We start from the raw sequence: 20,482 nt of genomic DNA on the forward strand, positions 1-20,482 counted from the left end.
CTGGCCACCGCACCAGTTATTTCTCTTGTGGACTCGTTCAGGTCTGGAAAGAGCGTGAGCAGACCACGGGAAGAGGAGGCCATGTTCTGGGTAGCTGGACGGGAAGAAGAGGCCATGTTTTTGGGTTGCTGAGTGTTTCAGCGAAGCAGCGATTTCCGACTGGTACTTTCAGAGAAGGATTGGTTACCGAGTGTTTACAGAGTATTTCAGAATGCAAATGTTCGGCGGTTTCAGACTGGTTTGCACAGCCTCCGCCTCAACCTTGGTTAAATAGCCAAGGCAGACACGCGCATCATGCATCGCTCGGCGCTCGACGACAACATGGGCGCGCCTTTTGATGGCACGCCTTTTTATGGATTGGGAACGCCTTTTGATGGCACGCCTTTTGAAAGATTGGGCACACCTTTTGAGGGTGCGACTTTTTAGGGGTCCGACAAGACTCTGTAAACTGTCCCGACATTGATTCCGGTTAGCTCCTTCATGGGTCCGACAAGACTCTGTAAACTGTCCTGACATTGATTCCGGTTAGTTTCTACAAGGGTCCAGCAAGACTCCGTAAACTGTCACAACAACTGTCACAACATTGTCTGCTACAACGGTCCGACATGACCCCATAAACTGTCTTCTACATCGGTCTGCCATAACCATACAGTCTCCTACAACGGTCTGACACGACCATACAGTGTCTCCTATCCATTTTTTATTTTTCAGATTATTTTCTTGTTTTGTTACTCTCTTCAAACTCAAGTTGGTTAGTTCCTATCCCCCTTGAGTTTGCGGGGGGCTGTTAAAACCTACCATTGTTAAAACCTACCATCACCTACTCCACCTACTACACCTACCACCACCTACTACCACCTACTCCACTACATCTCCTATATAAGGAGCCCCTCACCATTTGTAATAAATAACATACAACAATCAATAATACAATTATTTCTCTTTATACATTAAATTTCTACAATGTCAAAACTTTTGCTAAAAGATTGAATACAATAATGAAATTACCGGAATGTCTGTATTCATGCCAATGCAGGTCACCGCATTGTGTCCAAAACCTGTCAACTTCAATGATGTCTCCTCTGGAGCAAGCCTCACTGCATAAACAATATCAACTATTATCACCTCACAAGTTGCAACCAAAAAATTCCATAAGCATTGGAAATATGCGCCTTTCATTTAAGAGCCGCAAATGAAAACATCATGGTGAACAAACAGTAAATGCAGCAAAACTCTGAATATTTTTGACACATGGCACATGCTAGCAGCATAAGAAAAGAATTACCAAACAGTTAATCTGAACTTATGCCCAATTAATTAAATGGCCCCTATGAAAATTGGGCTGGTCTTAGCTTTCTCTTTGTTTTATTTTGCAAGGCTGCTTTTGCTGACTTCAGATATTAAGCTTAAGAAACCAGAGTAACAAAAAAAAATAACAATAATAATTCAAAGGAAAATATAAATAAATTTCTAGTTCAAAGAATGAAAATCACCTTTCACATGTTGAATGTAGAAATAAACAGAAGCCCTCGAAGTAATTTATTGTGTAGGCTCCTTCACTATTTTGCTATATGTTTACCATATTGGATGTACTTTTCTAAACTATTATTGTCTTAGGGATAATTATATTTTCTTTTCATCCTTGACATCCTAAACACATTTCTATACAAGCATGTTGGCAAAATTAAATGTGTCAAAATGTCCTATTCATCACAACCAAAAAAAAAATATGCAGCAAAGGAAATAAAAGTATCAAGCTGTTAATAAAACCTTATGCCCAAATATAAACCAAATCTACATGTTCATATTTATGGTTAGGTATTTTCATCTAACTGATGATGGTGTGAGTTCAGCACAATTTTGACACCTATAAATGGTTGCCTCATAGGATGGGGTATATACCCAAAAACAAAGAATCGACATAGACCAGGAAGAGGGATAGAAAGGTAAATCCAATAAATACACCAAAAAGAAAAGGGCAACAAAAAGAAGTAAAATAACAGTAACAGATAATGAAGTTGAAAGAGACTTGACTCAAGAATTGCATTTGAACTCTGATTATGACCTAATTTAGTTGTCATTAATAGAAAAGGCCATATACTTAATAATTTAGATCTCAGGGAAAGCATAGTGAATCAAATCATGTCGGTTTGATCTTGGCAGACATGTATATTTTAGGTTGAGCTCGACTTGAATTCGGCCCAACTTTACCCAACCCAGTTTGCACTAAAATTGGCAAATTTAGTCCAGGTCTGTACAACAGCTGCAAAATCTCTAAAGAGATAAGCATGTACCATTCCATTAGTAATTTGAACAGTAAAACTTCTAATTTGAAATTTTAAGACATTTTCCGATTATTTAGTAGGTTTTAACTTACAGTTGAATTTCTTCTTTGGTATCTTCCCATTGTTGAGTGAATAAAGGAAGTTCTTCACAGTATCAGCACTAAATCGAGCAGTATACTGCAAATAAAGAAAGTGCTTGACATTGAGATAGCTTAAGCAGCAGGTTAGGTATTGACCTCAACAAAACACGAGATACCTGAACCACAACAATATAATACTTCGAATTGTTTCGATCACTACAATCAGTTACATTAGAAGGGGCTTGAGTATTGACCTGCATAGTATAAGAAGAATGGTTCAGGACTTGGTTAATTAGAGTATTTTCATTTTTCACAAACTTACAGACGGCAAAGGACTGAGATAAAACAGAGTTAGATGTTTTGGAAATTGAAAAAAGTAGAACAAAGTTTGGCACAACAGTGTTGTTATCATTTTAATCATCATTCATAGTTGTCTCATATTAAAAAATATCATATTATTCATATCTCTCTAAAGAAGTTTTGAACTTCATCCTCTTTCATTCATCATTAACCAAACTCCAATATTCTACAATCACTCATATTTATATACAATGAATCTAACTAACAATCTAACAAACACTACAACTAACTTGTAACTAATTCTACAAATATCTATCTAAATATCTAACTATAATATCTGAGATGATGACTAAGCAAAGCCGAGCTTGAAGCTGTGGTTGGAGCTGCAGGTGAAGCTGGTTCTTGGAGCTGGAGTTGAAGCTGCTTCTGCAGCCTAAGCTAGCTGAGATAGCTGAGCTATCTGGGATAGGATCCTCAACATTCCCCCGCAAGCTGAAGGAGGGAGAAACCGACATAAGCCTGTCTTTAAGATAGAAGAATCTGGAGACAGATAAACGCTTAGTGTAGATGTCAGCCAACTGATCAATGGTTGGTATGTAATGCAACACCAGTCTTTTAGCCAGCACTTGATCTCTAACAAAATGGCAGTCGACTTCAATATGTTTAGACTTAGAATGGAACACTAGATTAGAAGCCAGAGCAATGGCAGAAACATTGTCACAGTAGAGTAGAGGAGCTGTAGGAGGAACAATACAAAAATCCTGAAGTAACATACCAATCCAAGCAAGCTCTGCAGCTGTATGAGCTAGAGATCTTTACTCTGCTTCAGTAGATGATCTAGATACAGTGGCTTGCTTTTTAGAGGACCAAGAAATGATGTTGGAACCTAAAAATACACAATAGCCTGAGGTAGATTTTCTGTCAACTGCATCTCCAGCCTAATTGGAATCTGAGTAGGCATGAAGATCAAAGGAGCTGGGTGTGTAAGTAAGACCATGAGAGATAGTGCCTTTAATGAACCAAAGTAAATCTTTTAACACCAGCATAGGGACCAACAGTGGGATTATGCATATGTTGACACAATTGATTCACTGCAAAAGAGAGATCAGGTCTGGTAATGGTTAAATATTGTAATGCTCCAACTATGCTTCTATAGACAGATGGACTGTCGAAGGGCTGATCTGAATTTGGTGGCAGACCAGGCTTGACAGAGATAGGAGAGGAGCAAGCCTTGCAATCCAACATACCAGCTTTAGTAAGTATGTCCTGAGCATACTTCTTTTGAGAGAGAACAGTGGTGGAACCAGAAGTAGCAACTGAAATGCCAAGAAAATAGGAGACAGAACCAAGCTCTTTCATAGAAAAGGCTTGATGCATTTGAGTAACAAGATCTTGAATATGATGAGCAGCATTACCAGTAACCAATATATCATCAACATAGACCAATAAAGCAAGAAAGACAGAACCAGTCTTTTTAATAAAAAGAGAGGAGTTACATTTGCTGTTCTTGAACCCTTGAGAAAGGAGGAAAGAAGAGAAGGTGGAGTACCATGCTCTTGGTGCTTGTTTAAGGCCATACAAAGCCTTATGGAGCTTGCAAACAGACTGGGCATTAGTTTCAAACCCTGGTGGTTGGATCATGTAGACCTCCTCCTCCAAGACCCCATGAAGGAAAGCATTAGAGATGTCTAATTGCTTAATAGGCCAATGGTGATGAAGAGCAAGGCATAAAAGAATTCGAATGGTTGGTAATTTAGCAACTGGGCTAAATGTTTCCTAAAAATCAATTCCCTCTTGTTGGAGATATCCTTTTGCTACCAATCTAGCTTTATGCCTAGCAATTGTCCCATTAGAATTGCGCTTGATTTTGAACACTCACTTACAACCTATGGCAGTCTTGCCAAGAGGAAGTGGAACCAGAGACCAGGTCTTTTGGGTTTGTAAAGCTTGAAACTCTTCTATCATAGCTTGTTTCCAAAGAGGTGTAAGCAATGCTTCCTTATGAGTGGGAGGCTCAATATCAGAATATGCAGGAGATGCCTTAACAGTGGACAAGGCAGTTTTAGATCCAGTAACCATAGGATGGCAGTTAGTGACAGGAGGAACAGAGGGAACAGAACTAAAGGTAGCAGGAATAGGTAATTGAATAGAGATAGAGTGAATAGGAATAGAAGGCTGAAGTGGTGAAGTAATAAAAGGCAGAGAAGGGTGGGATGAAGAAGGACTAACAGATGCAGTAGGAATACTGCTGAGAGGAGAAGAAGAAGGAGATAGAGAAGAAGTAGAGGGAGCAGGAGATGGAGAATCCCAGAAGAAAGACTGAAGACAAGGCAACTGAGATGAGGAAGAAGAAAAAGAAGACAAGGAAACAAAGGGAAATTTTTGCTCATTGAATACCACATGTCTGGAAAGATAAATGGTCTCAGTTTGGGAATCGAGACACCTATAACGCTTAGCAAATGAATGATAGCCTAATAAAACACACTCAACAGATTTAGGCTGCAATTTTGTAGAGATGTAAGGTTTAAGCCAAGGGAAACACTGACAACCAAACACCTTAAGAACAGAAAAATCTGGGATGCTGTGAAAGAGAATTTCAAAGGGAGTCTTGTATGCCAATTTGGAAGAACGCAATCGATTGATAAGATAAGTGGTAGGAATGGCAACGGGCCGGGGCGGGGGATTACACTCCCCGTCCCCGATCCCCGAAGGCTCAAAAATCCTCATCCCCGCCCCCGATCCCCAGCGGGGGAACCGATCAACTCCCCGTCCCCGTCCCCGTCCCCTAAAGGGGATCGGGTTTCCCCGACCCCGAAAAATTCCCGAGCTTTTTTTTTGAATTTTGTTCAACACAACAACAAATCAATATATATCACTATGTTTTGCCATCATCAACAAATCAATGTGTACACAGTAACACAAATCAAATCATACACAGATTTAAATTTAAAAAAAAATTAATCTGAAAAAAAAAATATGTTTCTAACAACAATATGTTTCATCATCATCAATAAATCAATATTTGTACACAGATCAGATCACACACAGATTTAAATTTTTTTAAAAAAATTGATTTCAACAACAATACCAGAGAGACAGATCTGAGGACACATATCAGATCACACACACAGAGAGCGAGAGATAACAGACCTGAGTTTAGATCTAACAGATTTGAGCGACGACAGTGACCAGGCGCGAGATCGACGGTGGCTGGTTGTGGCGGTGGGTTCGGTGGTGGTGACAGACCTTCTGCGACGGTGGCGGTGGCCATGAGGAATAGAGAGAGACGAAGTGAAGAGAGAGAGAGAGAGAGAGAGAGAGAGAGGGGGGTCGGGGCCAGCGGTGGTGGTGGTGGTGTCACCGTGTCGGTGACTGTGAGAGAAAGTGTTGACAGAGAGTGAGGGAGAGAAGAACGAGAGTTGAGAGAGAGTGAGGGAGAGAAGAACAAGAGACACTGAGAGTTGAGAGAGTGAGATGAGAGTCAGAGAGTGAGAGAGTGAAAGAGTGAGATAAGAGAGAAATATATAATTATAATACAACTAATAGGTAGTATATAATATACGCGGGGAAGCTTCGGGGAAATTTCGAGGCAGGGCAGGGCCGGGGCCGGGGCTGGGGCTGAGAAATTAATCCCCGTCCCCGGCCCGAAAATCATCGGGGATGCATTTTTCAATACCAGCCCCGACCCTACGGGGAATAATTTTCAGGAAAAAACCTGTTTATCGGGACGGGGCGGTCCGGGTCCCCGTCGGACCGGGTTAATATTGTCATCCCTAATAAGTGGCACAAGCAATGGCATCAAACCAGTAATGGAGAGGAACACTAGAGATCACCATCAGTTCTAAAAATCTTTAGAGAGGTAGAAAATTGTTTTTCTGCATAAGCTTTGAACTCAAGAAACTTATCATACACTTCACTCTTGTAAGCTAAAGGATACAACCAAGTGAATCTACTAAAATCATCCACAAAGAGAACATAATGTTTGTAACCAGAAGTGGAAGAAAAGGGACCACAAACATCACTATGTATTAAAGCAAGAGGTTTATTGACAGTGAAATTAGACAATGAAAAAGGCAATCGATGATTCTTTGCAACACAACAATCAACACAGTCTTGAAGATGAATTGAAGCAGAATTCTTAAGCTGTAAATGAGGCCTAAGATGCTTGAATTTCAAACTACTAAGATGACCTAATCGACGATGCTAGACAGTACTAGCAGTAGCAGAGGAACTAGAATGCACTTGTAAAGCTAAACTGGTGTGTGATGCTGCAGTAATAGGAGTAGAAGCAACTGATGCAGTAGTGGAAAAGAAATGGTACAAGCCATGAAGGTTAGAGCCTTTGTGAAGAATTCTCTTCGTAAACTTGTCCTGAATCACAAAATGAGTATCATCAAAGCTGATAATGCAATTGTTATCCGGAGCCAATTTTCGAACAGAGATAAGATTGGATGATAAAGAATCTATATGAAGCACATTGTTAAGCTTAAAGAGATGATGAGGTGTGGGAAGAAGACCTTTACTAGTGTGTTGAATAGAAATAGAAGTACCATCTCCTATAGTAATCTGCTCGGAGCCTTGATAGGGCTGATAACAATTGAGATGGCTAAGATCATTTGTCATGTGATCTGTAGCTGCAGAATCCAAGTACCAAGGACCTGAAGCAGAAGATGATGATGGAGAACTGGAAGTATGTGAGGCAGTGACAAAAGCTCTTGGTTGTTGTGATGAACTGCAATTGTGTATTGGCATAGACTGAGATTGAAAGTGTGATTGTGACTAGAACGAAGACTAAAATTGTAGATCCATACGATGCCAACAGTCTAAAGCTAAATGACTAGAGCCACCACAAATCTGACAAAACTGAGTAGCTATGAAGCACGGACACGGACACAGGACACAACAATTTCTAAAAAATAGGGACACGGACACGGACACGGCAAGGGACACAGCAAATCTTTTAATTTTTTTATAAATATTTTTATTTTAATACACATTAATTATTTTATTTATTTATTATATTTTTTAAATAATTAATTTTTTTATTTTATTTTACATACATGTGTTTATTTTTTTTTATTAATATGTATGAGTATATATTATCTTACAATATGTATTATATATTATCTTATAAATATATTATATGTTATATAATAACTATTATATAATATATAATAATAATAGTTTTTTTTTTTATCAGATATAATAATAATAGTTATTATATAATAACTAAACCCTCATACATCAGAAGCAAGGGAGGGAGAGAAGGAGAGAGACAGAGAGGGAGATAGGTCCAGGTCCAGGTCAAGGTCGCGATCGCGATCGAGAGAGAGAGAGAGAGAGAGAGACAGATTGTGAAGGCGAGAGAGAGAGACAGATCGCGATCGTCTGGGGCTTGGAGCTTCGATGGAGCTTGGTGCTTCGACCTTCTAATGGAGCTTGGAGCTTCGATCTTCGACTGGATTCATGGAGCTTCGACCTTCGATCTTCGACAGGTTTGTCTCTCTTCACTCTCTTCCTTCGCACTCTCTCCTTCGTTTCTCCCTCCTTGCCGTGTCTCTCGCCGTGTCCAGATCTGGACACGCGTGTCCCTTACAAGAAAAACAATTAAATTAAAGGGACACGGCAGATGGCGTGTCCCGTACGTGTCCCCGGCGTGTCCCCGTGTCTGACACCGCCACGGCGCTGATTTTGCCGTGTCTATGCTTCATAGCTGAGTAGAAACCCTTCCTTGGCCTCGAGATGAAGGAAATCTTCCACCAAAACCTCTATGAGATCCTCAATATCCTCTGTATCCATAACCTCTGTAGGATCCTTGATTACGGCCACCTCAGCCACTGCGAGTATAAAACCGACCGCGAGATTGATTGAAAGGCTGAGTTCTGGAATTATCAAATCCTTTAACTGTAGAAAAAGCTACAGTTGGTTCTGCAGATTTTTTACTCTTAGAATCTAAATGAAGAGCCTCAAAACATAGTAAGGAGGAGAGATTATAAATAGTAATCACTTCTGGTTGAGCACGAATTGTAGTTGAAAAAGCATCATACTCAGAAGGAAGACCATTCAGAGTAATGAGGACTAGATCTTCATCATCAATGATGACAGAAGCCAAAGCTAACTGACTAACTATGGCCTTGATTTTGGACAAATATTCCTCCATTGTATCAGATTTCTTAGCAACACTATTCAATTTATTTTTCAGTTGATGTATATGTGCAGGAGAGAGAGTGATAAATCGTGTTTGCAGAGATGTCCATACCTCAGAATAGTGATGAAATTGAAGAACAGATGCATAGATCAATGATGTAAGAGTCGCAGTGATGCAACTTAGCAGATGTGCATCAATCAAGGTCCATTGAAGAAATTCTAGATTAGGAATCGAACTACCTATTGAATCAATGATCGTAGAGAAAGGACATGTGATTGATCCATCTACATAACCAAGAACGTTGGTTGCTCGAAGAATATTGGAAATCTGAGATTGCCAGATGATGAAGTTTGTGCCATCAAGCTTGACAGTTACAAAGGATGACAGATTAGAGATTAGTAAAGTGAGATTCGAAGGAAGAGAAGAAGAAAGAGAAGACGCCATGGATCAGTTGCTCGTTAGAGCAGAGAGCTTTGATACCATAAAGAAGTTTTGAACTTCATCCTCTTTCATTCATCATTAACCAAACTCCAATATTCTACAATCACTCATATTTAGATCATGGTTATCAGAATCCCGATCCGGATCTTACGATCCATTTGAGTGCAATCGATCCGGATCGTGTAAAAAACTCCTTATAGGTAGGATCTTTCGATCCTGGTAGTGGGATCTTATAGGATCGTGGAATCCCGATCCGAATCCGATCCTATCCGATCCAATTTACAAGCCTTGTTTTGTATTGTATGACATATTTTGTTGTAAATTTTATATTTGTTGTCTAAATATCAATTTATGTTGTCAAAATAAATAATAAAAATTAAGTAGTATTGAATCAAATAGACTAAGAAAAACAAACTAGGAAACAAACATTCAAATATTGCGGTAATTTAAGAAAATTAAATAGTCGGAAAAACAAACTTAGCTTTAGCGGAGTCTAAAAAGGGTAAGATGATTGTAACTTTTTCCTAATTTCTGGAGAAATTATTTTTGTGACTCGAATCCGCTCCACCAGGGATGCTAACGACAAACCTTATCATTTGACTAAGCTACTCTTTTGAGTTCTTAATCTATTTTCATATCCAATTTTGTTAAATATTTTTTCTTCACTTTTTATGCATTATTGTACATTGTAAAGTATTTTGTTATAGAATTCTTCTCCTTCTTCACCTTCTTTTTTGATAAAATACAGAACTTTTACCATCGAGTTTTCTATTGCATAATATTATATGTACATTTTACATGGAGTATTATATTTTTCACAATATCTTCACTTCTTTTTAATAAAATATAGGTTCATTTTGTGTGTACTTTATAAAAAATATTTATTTAAATTAAATTATTATGTAATTTGTCTTTTTCGGTAGGATCTTACGATCCTCGATCCGATTCTACGATCCGATCCTATAAACACCTCCAACGATCCAACGTAGGATCCCGATTTTAACAACCTTGATTTAGATAAATTGAATCTAACTAACAATCTAACAAACACTACAACTAACTTGTAACTAATTCTACAAATATCTAACTATAATATCTGAGCTGAGCTTGAAGCTATGGTTGGAGCTGCAGGTGAAGCTGGTTCTTGGAGCTGGAGTTGAAGCTGCTTCTGCAGCCTAAGCTAGCTGAGATAGCTGAGCTATCTGGGATAGGATCCTCAACACTCTCCCACTCCCAAATCCATACAACACCAAGCAACAACTTTTGGCACCATTTTGTTCCCATATGCCGTTTACCAGAATCTTTCGAAGTTCTAGGTTAAATACCCAAGTGTAGCTGGGGCACACTAATAAATAGAGAGAGTTAAAATGAGCATCCAAATAATAAGCAATATTATGCATCCAGGAGCCAAGGAAAAATTATTGAGCATACTAGTGACACCATTCTACGTTAATTTTTTATCTCCCATTATCCCAATCATCTAACTCCATTGCTGCAATTTAAAATTTCCGATTGACAGTTGATATCACAGTCATATTCAATAATTACACTCCATTTGTTTGGGTGTTTCGTTGTTTGGTATAACGGAAAATAAGCATATTTTGAGGAAGGTATCACTTTTTAAATCTTACCAATGCCAGCACACTACCACCGCCACTAATATAACTTTTTGAAAGATGAAAAACATTTTTTAGACTAAAATCTTACCCAATGCCAGAACACTACCACCGCCAACACTAATAATATAACCTTAGTTTCAAGTATGCAACAGAAAATGTTTTTTGCCGAAACAAAAAGGATGTTACTGGAGCTTAAGGAATTTCTCTCTAGAGTTGAGAGCTTCTCTCTAGAGTAGAGAGCTTTAACTAAACTAATGTTCCATACATTCTGAAAAATCTAGAAATCCCCTAAATGTTGATTTGTGATTGTGTATCAATTTTAAGCAGTGTATAACAATCTCAATCAAACAATCAAAACAAATCGACACAACGATTTTACGTGGAAAAAACACAATTGGACACCTCCAATTGTGATAAAAAAACCACGGGCAACAGCCACAAAACAATCCACTAAGAAGATATAAATGAATTACACAAGTATACTCTCAATTACCTAGCGAATCCACGCCCGAATTGAACCAACCTATGTGTCTCTTCCAACCCCGTCTTCACCTCGGAATTGTCTTGACGATGAGCCACTCCGGAATCCACCAAAACTTCAGGCTCGAATTCTTCAGAATCCACCGAAGAACAACTCTCTCTTTTGTGTAGAATAAACAAACAAACCTTTGATGTATGCTTTTTAAACCATGAGTTGAATACTCAATAAAAAAAAATAAAAAAAAAAACTAGCAAAATATCCCCAGATATAAACCTTAGAATCCAAAAAGAAGATCTGAAGGACTTGTCCAGGTTTTGAAAGAAAACCAACTACTTATAGAAATCCAAAGTAATCCTAGTTTTGGAAGAAAACCAATTCCTTATAGAAATCCAAAAATCAGTGTTCGTGCGGTCCGCTCGAGCGTGGGAATTCCCGCTCGAGCGGAGGCTTCAAAATTATGTGATTCATTTAGGCTTCACGCTCGAGCGGAAGTTTCCACGCTCGAGCGTCGAATCACACCATCCAGTACTTTTTCAGACGAAATAGAAATTCTGTGAGCTTGCAATCCCCGCTCGAGCGTCCCTATCCCCGCTCGAGCAGGATGACTAAAATTGAAAAATCTGGAAAACTAGATCCTATTACAACCTCAATTTTGATCCATGGAATTTGACAACAAAGAGTCCTAACAATCTCCCCCTTTGTCAAATCCCGGACAACACCATTCTAAAATAGTTTTCCTAACAAAATCACAAAAGTACTAAAACAATTTTCCAAACTATTCTAAAACAATTTTCCAACCAAAATAACAAAATCAACACCACCAACTATGAACCAACATGCACAACCAAATCTCAAATCCATGCTCTTGAACAATTATCCTGAAAGAAAACAACCACACACAGGCCAACCAAAAATATGTGGAACTGGATTAAATAAAAGATAAGTCCACCATAAACAAAACAGCATCCAAATATATTAACCATCCAAAACATATGACAATCCGACTGTACCAAAGACACCACCAAACATATCAAAGTGTTCATGCTAAACAATTCTTGTAAATGGAAAACCAAACTCCCTTACCAACCCAAATCAAGAAGAACCAAACTCCCCCTAACTAAAAGCAACCACAAACACTGAAAACAGTGAACAAGAAGAAAAAACAACAAAAATAATATGTTGGAACGAGCAAGGAATTTCAGATTAGTACCTTAAAACACACAAGACTATCCAAGAAGCACAATTACTAGTAAACACAATGTGCACAGTCTGTAGAAGATTCCTCATGAAAGAAAGTGATGCATTATGTGAAAAGCATAGATCCCATGATAAAAGTGTATGTGACTCTTGGAGTTCGACAAACACTAGATTCAATCCTAGTAGTGATCTGAAAGTTGGACCTCCATCAAGAGAATCTAAGCACAACAAAGGAAAGTCAAACCAGTAGGAATCAAGGGGTATTTGGTGAGTAAAGACGGAGGCTCTCCCTCAATTAATGAATCTTTTCTTCTTCTTTTTTCTGTCTTTTGCACATTTTTTTTTCTTTCTTTTGCAAATTTTTTCTTCTTCTTCTTCTTTTTCTTTTTCTTTTGCACACTCATTGGCGGCTAACACGCTCAAGAGTATGGAAACCGAACCAAAGAAGCATGGATATAATAAGGATGGCCTGGTTGGTGACTCTGAGGTAGTCTTTTCCTCATGGCTAGACTGCAAAGAATTGAGGGGAAAACCGTGGAAATGCAAAAAGATGGAAGGTGGTTAAGAGACTCAACATCACCCCATGATATGCTAGTATAGATCAATTTCTCTAGAAACGCAAAAGATCAATGACAGAAGTCCATAGAGAAAAAATAATCACTAAGGCGGAAGACTCCAAAATTGACTAATCCAAGAGTGTGTACAGAATGAGACATACTAATCAAAAAACACACTCCAAAACGAGTAATGACCACATAAAGCACACATATATTAACATGTAATGGATATTCTCATCAATTCCAATATGCACCAAGGACCACTCAAAAATTTCAAGCTTGCAAAACCATACTAAGAAAATCTTTTTGGGATTTTTTTTTTTTAATTTTTTTTTTTTTTTAAACTAAGGCAAGACAAAAAAAAAAAAAAATTGAACGAGCACACATGCAATGACAAAAACAAGCACACAGAAACCCAAAAACTAAAATGACAAAACAAATTAACACAAGTCAAGTTTTCTCACCCAAACTGCTTTAGGACGAACAAAGTTGTGAGAATTGCAATTCTTGGGTGGTGTCTTGACGTTGTGGTTTCTTTCCCCTGCAATGGGAACCCGTCTCGACTTGGATTCCAACTTCCAATTTTTAGGTCTAGGCCAATACACTCTCCCATGCAAGATATAACAATAAGGGCGAATATGACCATTCATACCACAATGATGACAAATAAAAACAGGATGTACAGGGTGTACCTTCTTTTCTTTTACCTTACCAACTCTAGGAAGTTTGAGAAATCCATTCTCATATTGAATTTTTTGTTCTCCCTTTCCCTAAGTTCCTGTATCATGAGATATGGAAGCACTCTGTTTTTGCTCTTTCTTACCACCAAAGCCAATGCCACTCTTGTCAGAACAAATTTGTTGAGACCCAATGATATTGTCCAAAGTCTTTGATCCTCTGTTCCAAAGACCAATGGTAGCCATAGCACACTTGAGTTCTTCCTCCTTCTTGATCAATAGTTCTTCCAAGACAAGTTGAGACATCTCGAGAGTTTCAATCTTTTCTTCATATGTTGTATAGATTTGTTGTAGCTTATTCCTCTCTGTCTCACAAGTCAAGAGTTTTGCACAAAGAGCTTGTCGATCATTAGAAATCTTAAGGGCATCATTCCTAGCCTCGGAAATCTCTTCAATTTGACATTCTCACTTTCACATGCTTTGAATTTCATAGTGAGTTTGTCATTCAATTTAAATAAGTTAAGAGATTCCTTATACTTTTCCTAAGCTTGCTCAAGCTGTTCTTCATCACTTCCAAAGGATTCATCATCAGTGGCATTCTCAACCAGCCTCTTCGAATACTCTGTTCGTCCTTCAATTTCAGAAGCCGCCATGAAAGCAAGGAATTGTTTATGTCCCTCTTCGCCTTGATCTTCGTTGTCACTTTCATCTTCATCAGATTCTGATTCATCATCCCAAGTGATGGCAAGGGCTTTCTTCTTCTCCAACTCTATGAGCACTACTAAAAGCAATATCTTTTTGTTTCTTTTTGAAATTCCTATATGCCTCATAAGTTTGGAGATTTCCAACCAACTGATCCAGCTTGAGGTTGTCAACATCTTGAGCCTCCTCAATAGCCGTAACTTTTGGTTGAAACCGATCGGGCAAGGATCTCAAAATTTTTTCCACAACTTTGGATTCTGGTATTTTTTCACCTAAATTGAAGCTGGAATTTACAATGTCACTCAACTTCGCATAAAATTCATCAAATGTCTCACTATCTTTCATTGAACGGTTTTCAAAACTAGACGTGAGCCTTTGAAGTTTTGAGCATTTAACTGAAGGAGTGCCCTCATGAATAGTTTGTAAGATATCCCAAGCCTCTTTTGCGACTTCACAATTGCAAATTCGACTAAACTCTTCAGGTGTGACAGCGCAAAAGAGAGAATTGATAGCTTTACTATTCCAGCTACTATTTTGGTAATCAATTGTGTCCCACTTTTCAATTGGTTTGGGAAAAGTTACTCCATCAATGGTAATTGTTAGTTCAGTCCACCCATTCATGACAGATTGCCAAACTTTTTCATCTATAGATTTCAAAAACGATCTCATCCGAACTTTCCAAAAAAAATAATTGGATCCGTCAAGTAGGGGTGGTCGAACCATAGAATTTCCCTCACGAATTGAATCAATTATCACAAATCAAACAAGATCTCGTTCTAAAAAAATATTTGTTTTAAAAAATATAAAACGACCTGCTCTGATACCAATTGAAAAATCTAAAAATCTCCTAGATATTGATTTGTGATTATGTATCAATTTTAAGCAGTGTATAACAATCTCAATCAAACAATCAAAATAAATCGACACAACGACTTTACGTGAAAAAATCACAATTGGACACCTCCAATTGTGATAAAAAAAACTACGGGCAACAATCACAAAACAATCCACTAAGAAAATATAAATGAATTACACAGGTATACTCTCAATTACCTAGCGAATCCATGCCTGAATTGAACCAACATCTATGTGTCTCTTCCAACCCCGTCTTCACCTCGGAATTGTCTTGACGATGAGCCACTCCGGAATCCACCAAAGCTTCAGGCTAGAATTCTTCAGAATCCACCGAAGAACAACTCTCTCTCTTTTGTGTAGAATAAACAAACAAACCTTTGATGTATGCTTCTTAAACCATGAGTTGAATACTCAATAAAAAAACATCAAAGAAAACTAACAAAATATCCCCAGATATAAACCTTAGAATCCAAAAAGAAGATCTGGAAGACTTGTCCAAGTTTTGAAAGAAAACCAACTACTTATAAAAATCCAAAATAATCCTAGCTTTGGAAGAAAATCAATTCCTTATAGAAATCCAAGAATCTGTATTCGTGCGGTCCGCTGGAGCATGTGAATTCCCGCTCGAGCAGAGGCTTCAAAATTGTGTGATTCATATAGGCTTCACGCTCGAGCGCAAGTTTCCACGCTCGAGCGTCGAATCACACCATTTAGTACTTTTTCAGGCGAAGCAGAGATGCTGTGAGCTTGCCATCCCACTCGAGCGTCCTTATTACCGCTCGAGCGGGATGACCAAAATTGAAAATCTGAAAAACTAGATCCTATTACAACCTCGATTTTGATCCATGGAATGACAACAAAGAGCCCTAACACATTCTGTTCAATCAAATCAATAAGGCTCAAAATGGAGATGATCCAACATTCATAGAATCAAAATCAGAAAACCTAGGGCCACTGCTCCAATTAAACAGATCTAAGCAATGCAGATTGGAATTACCAGGACAATGCTTTTGCAGAGATGATCGATGGAATAGCCACCGAGTATGTCTCGTCGGGCTTCGGCACTAAAATCGTAGTAATCGAAGGGGACTCGCTTGAAGGAAAAGTCTCGTACGCCATTGCTGCGAAGGATGGCGGAGAGGCGGGCTTCGGTGGCGGCGGCGGCGTCGATGGCTGCGGCGTTGAGGTTTTCAGGGGGAGAGGAAACGGAGAGGGAGTCGGAGAAGTGTTGGGGCAAATGAGAGAGCTCGAACTCTGTGATTCGGTGGAGGAGTCGAGCTTGTAGTCTCTCTAGCTCCGCCAGTTCCTCCATTTTTTTGCCTACCTCTGCTTCGCTCTCTCCTCCCATCACCAATCAAGTGCGGCTGCGAGGTAAATTTGGCCCTTTTATGTTTTGCGATTTTTTTGTTTTAGTCCTTGAGTTATTTTATTTTATTTTATTTAAATGTTAGGTTTTAAATTTATTTCTAAAATTAATTTTTATTTAAAATTAGCTGAAAAATATAACGTTAGTTGTTACATAATATGAAAAGTATATTATTATAATAAAATTTTAATTTTTATTAAATTTGTGAGTTATATATAATTAAATAAAAAGCTTGCTAATCCAAATTAAATCATCTAGATTTTTCTAGATGGGCGATTATGTAGTGAATATTAAATTTGTATAGTGTGAGATCAGTGAATATTAAATTTGTATAGTGTGAGATCTACATGTAGAATAAATTTGAATTATAATTCTTGATAATTTTTGAATAGCTAAGCTTGAATTCGTAATATTGTTGATAATAAAATATTTTTATGTCATGAGATTATTAATGTATGATTTTCTTGTTTGATTTTTTGAGTAAATTAAAATATATATATATATACATATTGAAATATGAAGGGCCAAAATAGGGAGAGAAAAAACAATAATGATTAAAGTGAGAAAATTGTCAAATATAAAAAATGTAAAGTATGATTTACCTATTAAATGTGTAACAAATTAAAATCAACACTGTGTGTGTCAATTTCCGACCACACTGCCAATCAAGCACTCAGCTGGAGAACATTGGCAGAATAGATTAAGCCCGAATGACCTGTCACAAAAAGAAAAGATTCCGGCAGTGGTTCGTCCACCCGGGGGCACTCCGACAATCAAGTCAGTTATCTCTCAAAGACAGCAAAAGTGCTTAACTCACTATTCAGAACATAAAAAACATACCTTAGACCCATGAGGGTGCCTCTCTTTTATAGCCAACACTAACTTAATCCCAATGGAAACCTAGTTCCAATGGATTCAGGATTACTGCTAATTTTGGACTCTCTGTAAGATTGGGATAAACTCTCTAAGAGTCTTATCTTTACCCAAACTAAAGTCATTCCTCATTCTAGGACTCTTGTCCCCTATCCACTTATCCCGGATTCCGGTATTTCTATAGATAACCTCGGCCTAGCCGAGATCATCTCGGAGTCAAGTCAAGGACACGTGGCACCTCGGCTGACACTTCGGTGCCACATCGGCCATGTGTTGCTACTAAAAAAATATGCCCCCACAACTGCCTCCTAAGTTTTATTACCTCGGCATCCTGAGGTGATAGAACCTATATCGTTTCTTCCACTTAGCACGTCGGCTATGCTCGCTCTGTCCTTCACTATTTTCCAAATCTTGGTAATATGCTAATCTCGGCAATATTTTGCAGATACTTCTTTAGAAATAACTTTGGCTTAACTTCAACTTGTAAATTGTTTAAAATTTCAACAAGTGTTAAACCAATTTTCTTTCAACATGATATCGATTTAACTTCAACTTGTAAATTTTTCTCAAAATTTCAACAAGTATTAAACATGGCATCGGTTTAACTTCAACTTGTAAATTTAAAATTTCAACAAGTATTAAACATGACCTTAGTTTAACTTCAACTTGTAAATTTAAAAATTTCAACAAGTGTTAAACTAATCTTAGCTTGTAAATTCCAACTCCCAAATATTATTCTCTTGCCCTCTTTGATTCGACGTGTCTTCTGGGATTCTCCCCTCCTTGATTCTCCATGCCCGACCTCCCGTGAAAGCCGACGAGAATGCCTCTTTGCCCTGTCATGCTGAGGGACTGCAGGAACTGTGTTCTGCCCTCCTTTCTGGGTATCTTTCTTGGCCACTGGAATCAGCGTATCTTGTAAAAGGAATGGCGACTGCATAACGTTGTTCTGCATTATGAAATTGACGACCGTTTGCAGGTCCGCCAATTTGTTCGTCATTCCCTTTATCTCGTCGTCCCTCCGCAGGCATCCATCCTTCCATACCTGTCGGTCATTCTCATTATAATACCCACTTCGGTCTGATTTCTTTGGCACGTCGCCCTCCTGGCCGACGTTCTTTTCTCCGTGATTTTTATCATAAGTTTTTTCGTTGCAGTTGTCTTCTTCGACGTTAAGGTCAATGTGTTTCTCGCTCCCAGTAGGGGTGTCGTCCCCAACCTTCTCTTTTTGTCCGTCGTTGGCCATCTATTTTCCTTTCTTTTCCACAGACAGCGTCAAATTGTGTGTGTCAATTTCCGACCACACTGCCAATCAAGCACTCAGCTGGAAAACACTGGCAGAATAGATTAATCCCGAACGACCTGTCACAAAAAGAAAAAGATTTCAGCGGTCAAGTTAGTTATCTCTCAAAGATAACAAAAGTGCTTAACTCACTATTCAGAACATAAAAGGCATACCTTAGACCCATGAAGGTGCCTCTCTTTTATAGCCAGCACTGACCTAATAGGATTGGAATAAACTCTCTAAGAATCTTATCTTTACCCAAACTGAAGTCATTCCTTATTCTAGGACTCTTGTCCCCTATCTGCTTATCTTGGATTCTGGTATTTCTGCAGATAACCTTGGTGTAGACACCCCATTTTTGACCAACCTTAAGATTCAGACGTCACCGATTGAGCGCTCGATGATGGTGCATATTGTGCTCATTCAGAAGTATCAGAGTCTCGGCTGCGAGCCTTGCCTCCGGGCTTCCGAACTCTTTCATGCTTTGCCTCGGTTTGCGAACCAGGCTCTGTTTTCTCTGTTTTCTCTTTTCGAAGGGAGGGAGAGGTCTCGTAGATCATCTCTCAGTGGCCGTAGGCTACGTTTCGTGGTCGTAGGCCATTTTGCCCGTTTGGAGCCCGGTTTCCCGTTTTTCAGAGCCGTTGGCCGTGTGCCTCGGTTCGGGAACGCTTAACCACCTCCGTTTGCTCCGATTTTTGGCATGCATCTTATTTGCTCCCTTTTGAGGGACACTGTGGCTCGAGAGACCAACTCCGTTGTCGAACACCACTTTCGGTGCCTAACAGTCAATTTTCGGGGCCTCGGGCTGCGCGTTTCGGCCCCCGAACCTTCATTTTGCATCGGTTTGGGCTCATTTTTGGTGGAGACCTTATTTTCACTGCTAAGAAGGTCGTAGAAGGGTGGGAGGCCAGTAATTGTTCTGACAACCAGTTTTATTCCTCCATCGCCCTCCGTCGCTCGTTTTTCTCACTTGAAAGCCAATGTTGACCACCCTAAGGCCACTTTTTCTAGCCCTAAAGCACATATTTGTGTTGTACACACCTGGGAGGCCACCAATATCACATGGCCGGCCAGTAATTGTGTTTGACCCTTTTGAACCCCTCCAAAAAGTGGGCTTTTCTCTCTCCTGGTTTACTTTCTCCAGTTTTTGACCACATGGTTGTGTTGTGCATACATGGGAGGCCACCAATCTAGGGTGGCCAGCCACTAATACTTCTTGAGCCTTTTGACCCTTGGTCGGCCGGCCATGGGGAGGGCCGGCCGGCCATGGGGAGGGTCAGCCGGCCACCTGCAACTTAAATACCAGGCCGGCCTTGCTCCCCTCCTCTGGTACATTACAAATCTGTATTTTGTTTCCCCCTAGATTGTGTATCCAGGGGGTTGCACTTTTGGGGGGAAATTTGAAATCCATTTCCTCCCTTTTTTCCCACACTCTTGCCTATATATCTAGGCCCTCCAGCTCCCTTTTGAAGGGTTAGAAATTTTTGTTTGGAGCTCCTACATTGTATCTCTCTCTCTCTACACTCCAACCCTCAAAACCTCCCAAACCCTATACCATTTCTACACCACCACCTAGCACCACACCACCACCATCCATTCCAGCCACTTGGAGCTAT

At 39.1% G+C, this 20,482-nt stretch overlaps 1 protein-coding gene across 2 annotated transcripts in view; it reads right to left on the reverse strand.

Moving 5' to 3' along the window:
• LOC114273506 (YbaK/aminoacyl-tRNA synthetase-associated domain-containing protein) overlaps positions 1-16,758 on the reverse strand; it is a 27,011-nt gene extending 10,253 nt beyond the window's left edge. Inside the window, exons 1-4 of one of the 2 annotated variants that reach the window (XM_028215309.2) lie at positions 16,340-16,758; positions 2,542-2,619; positions 2,378-2,462; positions 1,009-1,097 (exon numbers count right to left, since the gene is read on the reverse strand). In XM_028215309.2, the coding sequence (XP_028071110.1) occupies positions 1,009-1,097; positions 2,378-2,462; positions 2,542-2,619; positions 16,340-16,690 (603 nt within the window). In that variant the 5' untranslated portion in view covers positions 16,691-16,758. Of the gene's footprint in view, positions 1-1,008; positions 1,098-2,377; positions 2,481-2,541; positions 2,620-16,339 lie in introns of both variants that reach the window. The other variant, XM_028215308.2, reaches the window with a different exon arrangement.
• Positions 16,759-20,482: the final 3,724 nt, after the last annotated feature.

This window comes from Camellia sinensis, chromosome 11 (genome assembly GCF_055761805.1).
Source record: "Camellia sinensis isolate YWXY chromosome 11, ASM5576180v1, whole genome shotgun sequence".
Lineage (NCBI taxonomy): Eukaryota > Viridiplantae > Streptophyta > Magnoliopsida > Ericales > Theaceae > Camellia > Camellia sinensis.